The sequence below is a fragment of the Coniophora puteana genome (assembly GCF_000271625.1).
Source record: "Coniophora puteana RWD-64-598 SS2 unplaced genomic scaffold CONPUscaffold_5, whole genome shotgun sequence".
Classification (NCBI taxonomy): Eukaryota; Fungi; Basidiomycota; class Agaricomycetes; order Boletales; family Coniophoraceae; genus Coniophora; species Coniophora puteana.
In genome coordinates this window covers 783,755-793,825 of record NW_006913057.1, presented here as the reverse complement: position 1 = coordinate 793,825, position 10,071 = coordinate 783,755, and the positions used below count along the sequence as shown (strand labels likewise).

Sequence of the window (10,071 nt, the reverse complement as noted above, 5' to 3'; positions counted from 1 at the left end):
AACCAGGAAAACATCACAATTTTGAGTGCTTGGATCGTTCATAAGCTGTCGAGGTACCATGCAATCACATACCGCTTCAAGCCCCTGAGTCTTGGTGCAAGTTCGGATGCCTGGCCAAATACATGGAAGAAAACACGTCAAAAATATAGTAAACCTCGGTCATATTGGCCATTTCCCATGGTCTTTAGTACACTTTCATAAAGTTATTCAACAACACAACCAAAATTTCCCCTAATGACCTGAAATGTATGTCTTTTGGGGATAGTTATTGCTGCTAAAAGTACCGAATGTATGGGTTTTTTGGCACTCAAGCCCATGGGGTATGGGATATCAGGGAGTTATGGGTTTCGGAACTCATTTGGGTGGGACAAAACACGATGGGTAGCAAAACCCATGGGTTAGCAGGGAGTATGGGATTGGAGGGCTATGGGTTAAGAGGGAGTTGACTGTAACAGAGCGTGTTGCGTTTTGGCATTCTGGCGCACGTCAACGACACACAATTTTCCATGGACTGATCTAGCCCGTGCCGCTACGGGTGATTAGCACAGGTGGCGGAGAGCGTGGGTCGGAAAGAGAGGGTTTAGTTAGGCGATGATGATCAGGATGGGTGAGGAGCGGATGAGAAGATGGAAGGAGAGTGAAGGTCAAGGAAAGGGAGAAAGAGTACCTAAACAGGTGGGTGGCACGGCTGTTGCTGGGAGCGATCCGGGCACGACGGGAATCAGGGGCCTCGGGTGCCTGGTATGGGAGGAGTGAGGTCATCGTAGGGGGTCTAGACCGAAGAAGAGGACATCTGGGGCGTTGACGGGGAGGACATGTATTAGATGACTCCTGCTCTTGACGATATTCCTCCCACTTGTGTTTTTTTCTCTGCTATTCTCCATGGTGCACATCCACCCATAGCACAAACATGACAGCTATACACACTCCGACTCCCTCAAACATACCTTCTTCCTCACAAGACATACAAGGCTGCAACGACTGTCGTAGTTCATATCCACACATATCCCCAACATCCACTCAGCCCCTCGTCGACCAGTCTGACTATCCCCAGACACATGACATCGAGCAATCGCGAGAGCTCTTCTGCTACTTCACTCCTAGTCCCAAGGTCTACCCTCCCCCATCACCCACCACCGCCTCTCCGCCTCCACCTACCTCGTCACTGCCCTCCTCGTCCGCATCCACTTCTGCTGACACCACCAACTTCAATAGCACACATCAACCAACTTCGCCGGGGCAGAACAGCAATGAAGCCGAACTGAGCAAGCTGCCCACGCCCTCTAAGCTGGGGAAGAAAAAGAGCAGTGACGACCCCGCACTGACAGCGTTCACCCAGCTCACCGCAATCAAACTCGGCTGCGAGCGCAGTATGATCAGTCTCATTGACCGCTCCAAGCAGTGAGTGCCCATCTTTCCACTTGGCCTTGCATTTCGAGATGTGTCAGCGGGTCGTGGCGTGCCTGTCGTACCCCTTTTGCATGACATGCATGCGTCCAGTCACTTTGGTGCTGCCTTGTATAACGTATACTCATCCTTTGCCGCTGCGTTTGCGCAATGGAATATGTAGGTACATCATCGCAGAGGCCACGCGCGACACGCCCATCCACGCCGACGTGCCCGACACGGACCTCTGGCTCGGGTGCACGACGCTCGACGCCGCACCGGGGCTGTGCGTGCACACCGTGCATCTCTTTCCCGAGATCTTCTCTCCCCCCGCCTCGTCATCATCACCATCACCATCACCACCCCCGTCCACACCACCCCCCATCCTCGAAATCCGCGACCTATCCACACACCCTGCCTTCCGCACGCGGTCCTACGTCACATCCCACCCTTTTCTGTGGTTCTACGCCGGCACACCGCTGCGCTCGAAACACGGGTACATTATCGGCACGCTGTGCGTCACGGACCCGCGGCCGCGCCCCGAGGGGCTGAGTGCGGTAGAGCGGGATATGTTGGTAAGGATGGCGGAGATTGTGATGGGGCATATGGAGATGAAGGCGGAGGGGAGGGAGTTGGACAGGGGGAGGAGGATGGCGCAGGGGTTGGGCGGGTTTGTGGCTGGGCAGTGGGAGGAGGGGGCAGGGGCGGGTCGAGAGGAGGAGGAGGATTATGCTGAGTCGTCGGTTGAGTCTGTGGACGGGAGCGTAGGGGAGGAGAAGAGGGGAGGACAGTGTGCCACTGCCGCTACGACTGTCACTGCTGCCACTGGCAGCACCAGCACCAGCACCAGCACCACGACCCATACCAGCACCGGCACCGGCACTGGCACCACAGCCAGCCCCAGCGACAGAAAACGCAAGACGGCACGGAAGAAATCCGGAACGGACGAACAGCCGATGGCGAAGACGCTCGACCGCGCGAGCGGGATCATATGCGACGTGCTCACGGCTGACGGCGTCGTGTTTCTCGATGCGGATTCCGCCTCGAGTGTGGGTGTCTGCTCGGGCGCGAACGAGGGCGAGGGCGGCTGCTCGGACGCGGATTTGGGCATGGGCTCCCTGGAAGGGGAGGTGCTCGCTGCTGCTGTGCGTGGAGAGGCGGAGAGCGGGTCGTGGTCTGATCTTGGTGGGGGTTCGGAGGCGGGGGCGGGGGCGGGGGCGGGCGGGGATCTGGGACGAGGCGTGGATGAGGAGGGCAGAGGGGAGAGAGCGATGGGCGCGTTGCGGGGGATGTTGCTGGAGATGTTTCCGGACGGGAACATTTTTTCGTTTGGTGCTGCTGGTGCTATTGGCGAAGGTGCGTCGCGCCAGAGGCAGATGGTGCTGAGGTGCTTGCGGGCGCGGTTCCCGGGGAGCACGAGCATCATCTTCGTGCCGTTGTATCACCCTTCCTCGTCAAGCTTGTCCTCGCCCTCATCGTCATCATCAACGTGCTCATCGAAAATGAACCTCAACCCAAGATCGCACCATCGAACCGGCCCCACACCCCCCCTCCGCGCGCGCCCCAAACGCGCATACGCACTCTTCTTCGCATACACACATGCGCCCCACCGGCTCTTCCAGCCCGATGAACTGCACTGGACCCGCGCCTTCATGCGCACACTCACCGCCGAGCTCGCCGCTCTGTCGATCGCGCTCGCGGACCGCGCCAAGGGCGATTTTATCGTGAGCATATCGCACGAGCTGCGCAGTCCGCTGCATGGGGTGCTGTGTAGCGTGGAGAGTCTGAGTGAGACGAGGCTGGATGGCGTGCAGCGGGGCTTTGTGGAGGGGGTGGAGGTGGGGGGGCGGATGTTGGTGGAGATGGTGGAGCATGTTTTGGAGTTGAGGAAGTTGGGGGGGTTGGATGGGCGGGTGGTGGGGGTGGGGATTGGGGCGGGAGGGGGAGAGGGTGCGTGTGTGGTGGGTGTGGCGGGAGGTGGGGGTGAGGGCGCAGGTGAGGGCGCAGGTGAGGGCGCAGGTGAGGGCGCAGGTGGTGGGGGCGGCGGGGTGGTTTCGCTCGCGGAGCCGACGGACGTGGCGCTGCTGACGGAGCAGGTCGTCGAGAGCGTGTATGCTGGGTATCGATTCAGGAGGCGTTTGTTGTCATCGTATCCTTCGAGTTCATATTCCTCGTCGGTGCAGAGTCCATCGCCGAAGAGCAGCATCGAAGATCTCGGACTCGATCTCGCCGATCTCTCCTCGGGTTCAAGCGGAGAGCCGATGCGGAGGTATATGCTCAAGGGGCAGGGACCAGGACAGGGGGTGACGGTGGTGCTGGATATCGAGAGGCAGGAGGACTGGATGCATGTGGTGCAGCCGGGGGCGCTGAGGCAGGTGCTGATGAACATCTTCAGTGCATCTTTTATCTTCGTTCTTCGTCCGCACTCTTCTCTGGGCTTTGGTTGCTGTTTGTATGTGGACGAAGAGCTGAATGATGCTTGTTTTTGCTTTTGCTTTTGTGTACAGCCAATGCGCTCAAGAAAGGATAGCGGCTACGTCCGCGTTGCGCTTTCTGCGACCGATGTCGACGCCGACGACGACGATTCCGCCTTTGACGGTGGTGCACCGTCGCACCCGCACCCGCACCCGCAAAAATCGCGCGTGACCCTCACAGTGACCGACTCGGGACGGGGCATCAGCCCCGAGTTCCTCAAGACACGCCTGTTCACGCCGTTCTCGCAGGAGGACGTGCGGCAGCACGGGACGGGGCTGGGTATGGTGATTGTGCGCCAGATTGTGGGCCTCCTCGGCGGCGATGTGGACGTGCGGAGTGTGCGTGGGGTCGGGACGGAGGTGAGGGTTGAGGTTGTGCTTGAGCGGCCGGCTGCTGCTGCTTCGACTTCGACTTCGCTGGACAACAAGTCGATGCCGTCGTCGTCGTCGTCGTCGGCGCTGGTCCAGAGCCTGCCTAGAGATATCGGTGCAAGACCGGCGTTGGGACACGGGAGCGGTGTGGGGTTCGTCAAGGGCGTGCGTGCGCTCACGCAGGGGCGGACGGTGCTTCTCGCGGACTTTGACGCTGAGGAGCCGCATTCATCCGGCTCGTCTGGGGTTGGTGAGGCGCTCGCGTCGCCCGTAGGACTTGCATCCGCATCCACATCCGCATCGTCATCGTCGCCGACGCCCAGCTCGCCTGGATCTGTACGCTCTGTCCCGTCCGCGGCGTCCCTCGGATCGACAAGATCCTCGGTGGGCGAGTACGGATTCGGCCCGGCTGCGGGGACGACGCTGTCTACGAGAGCGTCGCTTGCGCGTTATTTAAAGGAGTGGTTTGGGATGAGGGTCGTTTATGGGCCGTTTGCGGTGGGCCACGCCCGTGCGACTTTTCTCGCCGGTGGTCCTCAGGGGCTAGGAGACGGCGATGTGGACTTGGTTGTGGCGAACGAGAGCGAGGCGGTGGTGGAGTGTCTGCATGAGCGGTCGTTGGACGCGAAGGGGTGGGCGGGTAGGGGGAGGACCGGTAGTGGCAACGGGGCTGGGAGAGGACGAGGGGGCGGGGAGCGGAGGAAGCCGATGGTCGTGCTGTGTCAGGATGTGGCGAGGTTTCAGGCGCTTGCGAATGCGTTGCCCGAGGTCAAGTTTGAGGCGAGGCCGTGAGTGTATTTATTTGTCGAGGTGGTTTTGTTTGAGAGGAAAGCTGATGCGGGATTTGTGTAGATGCGGGCCATTCAAGCTCGCGAAGGCGCTCCATTTCTGTTTCGAACGGGGACAAGGGCAGCCAACGACGTTCGCTGCAGTTGCGACGTCGGCATTGTCGATGTCCAGGTCGAGTCACAGTCAATTTGCCTCTTCAACTTCAACCCGCCACACCTCTCCCCTTTCCCTGCCGTCCACGGCCATAACGTCCCCGTCGTTGTCCCCGGCCGCTTCTACATCCTCTTCTTTGCCTCCATCGTGCTCGCCCGCCATGTCCCCATGGGTGAAACGTCCGACGCTGAAACAGGTCAATTGCTCGATCGACCATCGCATCGACGATCTCATTGTTCCCGCTGACTCGTTTCTCGAACGGCCCAAGCCTGACTCCGGCGCCGAGTCCCGCGGCCGACGTCTGAACGAAAGTGGCGGCAACAGAGGCTTTCTGACACCCCCATCGCCGGCGGTGCGTTCTGAACGGTCGAGCGACAGCTTGATCAGCAGCGGGAGCGGCTCGTCGTCGTCCAATGGCACTATGAGGAGCGCCAGCACGACGTCGTCGGTGTCGACGTCTATGTCGAGTTCGACGCTCGCTGGGTCTGATGTCGAAGACGAAGATTACGATGAGGTGTCTGGGGCATTGGATGAGAATGGGGAGTTGAGCGACAAAGTGAGGAGGATCGGTAATGCCGATAACGCCATGGGGACGAACAATGTTTTGGAGATTGGAATCGCTCCGCCTGATGATTTGTTGACACCCAGACCGAGGGAGGAGCCCAGGGAGGGCATGATTACGTATGGAAATCTCGCTGGTTTAGGGAGGAGGATTGAGGAGGAGAAGCAGAAGATGGGCGGGAGGACGCTGTCGCCCGAGCGCCCGAGCGTGCATACTCAGCTTGTGCCGGCGGTGCTTGCCCCATCGTCAGCCGTGCGGGCGAAGGCAGCAGCTGCTTTGCCGCCACCGCCTGTGCCGCCTGTGTCTCCGGCTGCAGACCCTACGAGCATGACTGCTGCTGCGCCTGCGCCGATCCCGTCTGTGTTGGTGGTTGAGGACAACCCTATAAATGTACGTGTTTCTTGGTTTCATGTCGGGGTTTCTCATGTTGATAAGTTGTTGATGTTGCGTAGCTTATGCTACTCTCGGCGTTCCTCCAGCGAAAGCGGTATCCCTACGCCAAGGCTGAAAACGGCCTCAAGAGCGTCGACGCCGTCCGCAAGCGCGCGCAGCACTTTGATGTCATCCTCATGGGTGCGTCCTCTCTCCCGCTTCACCGCGCGCACCCACCTCGTTCTAATCTGCGGCTCTCCTTTTTTTTGGTCCGTCTATATAGACCTTCAAATGCCCGTCATGTCCGGGTTCGAAGCCGTGCGCGCGATCCGCACCCTCGAGGACACGAGCGAGGGGCGCATGCCCCGCGCGCTCGTCATCGCGCTCACGGGCCTTGCCGGGCCTGACGACATCGACGAGGCGTACAGCGCGGGCGTGGATCTACTCATGACGAAGCCTGTCTCGCTCAAGACGGTGGAGAAGGAGCTCGATAGGTGGAAGAAAGACAGGCAGGCGCGCGCAGCGTCCATCTTAAAAGGACGAGAGGTGGGGCGAGAGATTCAACCTGCCGGGATGCCCTCGTGAGTGTAAGCGATTGAACTAACTTTTGATGTGCACGGTTTCGCGCGATTCCTTTGCATTTTATCTTACATCTGACCCACACGGTCCTAATTTTGTCATATCCCCGTTTTGTTTTCGTTTGCTTTATTTCTTGCACGCTTGCTTTCATCTAATGTTTCTCTCGTTTCTATGTTTTCGCACTCAGCATCTCGCATCGTGGATTTCTATATTTTACCCTCGGACCTGTACCCATATCTTAAACCTCTCCGCTACTTACATGTATCATTCTATCTCGCTTTCGAACGTAGCTTCGGCCTCAGCATGTTTGTGTATGTACGTCATTTAGCACATCAATCTTAAGTCTCGGCAGGCATCGTGTGTCTTGCAACTAACACCTCTCAACGGAGCTTAGTTTTGGATAAAGAGGGATCACCGCTTGACCTCGTACTTTTCCCATCCTACCTCGGCGAGCTTGTCAACCTTGCCCATCACCTCGTCTTCCATGCTTTTGAGATACGCGTCCATGGCAACGAAAAGGTGCGGCATGCCCGCGCCGAGGATGCGCACCGCGAGCAGGCCCGCATTGGTGCTGTTGTTGATGGCGACTGTGGCAACTGGGATGCCTCGCTATCGTTCGAAATTGTCAGATCTCGTGTCAGGGCAAGAGGCGAGGATAAGGCGAGAAAAACGCACGGGCATCTGCACGATACTATGCAACGAGTCCACACCATCGAGCGAGCTGCCCTTGACGGGCACCCCGATCACAGGCAGCGCCGTCATTGCCGCGACCATGCCGGGCAGATGCGCGGCGCCGCCCGCGCCCGCGATGACCGCCCGCAGGCCGCGCGAGGTCGCACTGCGCGCGTACGACACGAGCCGGTCGGGCGTGCGGTGCGCGGAGACGATCGTGAGTTCGTACGGAATCTCGAACCTGTCGAGCACGCGCGCGGCAGGGAGCATCACGGGGAGATCCGAGTCCGAGCCCATGATGATGCCCACGAGCGGGGCCTTGTGAGCAAAGCCCGCGCCGGGGGAAGGCGCGAGCGGCGCGTAGCATTCGAGTTCTTCGGCGGACGATGGGCCGCCTGGGAGGCGCTCGAGGAGGGGCCGTAGGCGCGCGCGGACCTGTGCGTCGCTGTCGCCTGTGAGGGTGATGTGCCCCATCTTGCGACCCTTGCGGGACTCGGCCTTGCCGTAGAGGTGCACAGCGCACCCCGGCACTGTGAGTGCAAAATCGGCGAAGGAGGTAATTTCGGATAGAGAGGGAGAGGCACCGAGGATGTTGAGCATGATCGCAGAGGGGACTTTTAGAGAGGTGGAGCCGAGTGGGAGGTCGAGGATGGCGCGGAGATGGTTCTCGTATTGTGAGGTCTCGCAGGCTTCGATGGTGTAGTGGCCTGAATTGTGTGGGCGCGGGGCGATCTCGTTGATGTAAATTTTGCCTTGAGATTGGATGTATGAGTTGGCGCATGCCTTGGATGTGGGAGGGTAGTGTAGGCTGGGTGATAAGACGCACCGTCATCGAGGAGGAACATCTCCACACCAAACACGCCTGCGCCCTCCAGCGTCTTTACAGCCTCTTCAGCGACGTCCTGCGCGCGTGCAGCAACAGCGGGGTCCGAGCTGCGCAAAGGACAGATGACAAGGTGGCAGATGTTCTCCTTGTGTACGGTCTCCACGGCGGGGTACGAGCGCACCTCTCCAGACGCACTGCGCACGACCATGACTGCGATCTCCTTTGCAAACGGGACCCACTTCTCCGCATACAACGGTCGGTTACCAAGCGCTTTGAGTGCATCCTCTACCTTGTCAGCGCTCTCCACAACAAAGTTGCCCCGCCCATCGTACGCAAGCGTCCGACTCTTGAGCATGAACGGGTAACCCAGCTTCTCCCCTGTTTGCCTTATCGCCTCTGGCGTACTATCAACATCCACAAACCCCGAAACCGCACACCCCGCCTTGGCTAGCCACTCCTTCTGCGCAAACTTGTCCTGGATGATCTGGATTGTCCGCGGGGCGGGGTGCACCGCCTTGCCCGTCTCCTTCTCGATATCCGCTAGCGCGTGCGCGTCGACGTGCTCGATCTCAACGGTGAGAACGTCCACTTTGCCCGCGAGCTCGCGGATCTTGGCAGGGTCCGAGAACGCGCCGTCGACATGCGCGAGCTCTGGCGTGCGGGGTGCGGCGATCTGCTTGGCGGGTGCGTTCGGGCCCTGGTCGAGGATGACGACGTTGATGTTGAGGAGGGAGGCCGACGCGACAAGCATGCGCCCGAGCTGGCCGCCTCCTACATTTGGATTCAGGTGGTCGGTTTACGACTCATGAAAGTCTAAGAAGGCTGTTGACTGGTGGGGATGAGCCGACTTGAGGCAAGGCAGGTGCAACTCACGCTTACCCAGTATCCCTACTGTCTTTCCGGACATTCCGACTGCTCAAGAACGAGAGCTTTTGTGTGAATGAGACGGATGAAAGTGAGAAGAGGAGAGGAGATCTTGGTCAAAAAATCAAAATGATAAACGGATCGCACCAAACGGGAAATAGCCCCTATCGTACTAATCCTTGAACATTTGAACCCAGAGCGAAACACCGAGACCGTCCGTCCGTCCCTTGGGCCTTCATATACATACCTCGGGCCTCAACTTGTACTTGCAGTTGGAACAGCTCCGTTGACCTCATTTCACTCCACCAATTATGATGCGAGAAGCCTGACAGTAGATTTATGTTCTACAAAATCTCTACAAGATTAAATAAGCTAGTAATACTCGTAACATGTACATATATGGACATACAGCGGCCAGGCTAAATTACATGAGTCCCAATTCGTTCTAAAGACATTATACACTGAAAGCCTGGTGTGAGCGGAAGCTCAGGCGCTCTCAACAGTTTGCCCCGAAAGCGTGCCTGCGAAAGCTACCTCTGTCAACTCGCACGTGGGGTTTACTCCATAATTGATATTTTGCTCGTAGCGCTTTCTGAGGCCAATGATCATCCATGGACCAACTATGCTGCTTACTATGGTCATAAGTACGCCGTTCATACTTGTGAGAACAAGCGCCTGATGCCATAGTATTTAGCACTGAAGAGCCGAAGCTTAGCATTCGCTACTTACTGCACTGTCAGGAAGGAGTTGTGACATTGAGTCTACAAGCATCGCTACAAACACACTGCGAAGGACATTAGCCTTAATAAATGCAAAAACACACGCCCTTACATGAAGAAATACACCAGATTGTCACGAACAATGATATGCATGATAGTGTAAGTCGAGGCGCCTGGACTTCGCCAAAATGACAGTTCAAGGTTGTTGACGGCGTAGTATAAAGCCAGTGCGCATAAAAGAAACTCATATGCTAGCTACACCGAGCTTACTGCTGGGGAGGTCCACTGGCTAGATATGGGAAG

The 10,071-nt window shown here is 58.1% G+C and overlaps 2 protein-coding genes across 2 annotated transcripts; one reads left to right on the top strand and one right to left on the bottom strand.

The window, feature by feature from the left end:
• Positions 1 to 910: 910 nt before the first annotated feature.
• On the top strand, positions 911 to 6,957 carry CONPUDRAFT_164623 (uncharacterized protein; the record flags this gene model as incomplete). The annotated part of the gene is made up of 5 exons (XM_007769566.1): positions 911 to 1,401; positions 1,571 to 5,020; positions 5,085 to 6,126; positions 6,189 to 6,309; positions 6,392 to 6,957. The coding sequence occupies 5 exons, from the start codon at positions 911 to 913 to the stop codon at positions 6,691 to 6,693; spliced, it is 5,406 nt and encodes a 1,801-aa protein (XP_007767756.1). The 3' UTR covers positions 6,694 to 6,957.
• Positions 6,958 to 6,962: 5 nt separating this feature from the next.
• CONPUDRAFT_164622 (Phosphoribosylaminoimidazole carboxylase) lies at positions 6,963 to 9,180 on the bottom strand. Its single transcript, XM_007769565.1, has 4 exons — positions 9,065 to 9,180; positions 8,186 to 9,014; positions 7,363 to 8,111; positions 6,963 to 7,296 (listed from the first exon to the last, which is right to left on the bottom strand). Exons 2-4 carry the CDS (start codon positions 8,934 to 8,936, stop codon positions 7,099 to 7,101), a joined length of 1,698 nt encoding a protein of 565 aa, XP_007767755.1. The 5' UTR covers positions 8,937 to 9,014; positions 9,065 to 9,180; the 3' UTR covers positions 6,963 to 7,098.
• Between the last annotated feature and the right edge of the window lie 891 nt (positions 9,181 to 10,071).

Coding starts and splice junctions, on each gene's coding strand:
- CONPUDRAFT_164622 (XM_007769565.1), bottom strand. CDS start 8,936: ATGCTTGTCGCGTCGGCCTCCCTCCTCAACATCAACGTCGTCATCCTC. Junction 8,112..8,185: donor GATGTTCCTCCTCGATGACG/GTGCGTCTTATC, acceptor TCCAATCTCAAG/GCAAAATTTACATCAACGAG. Junction 7,297..7,362: donor ATAGTATCGTGCAGATGCCC/GTGCGTTTTTCT, acceptor TTCGAACGATAG/CGAGGCATCCCAGTTGCCAC.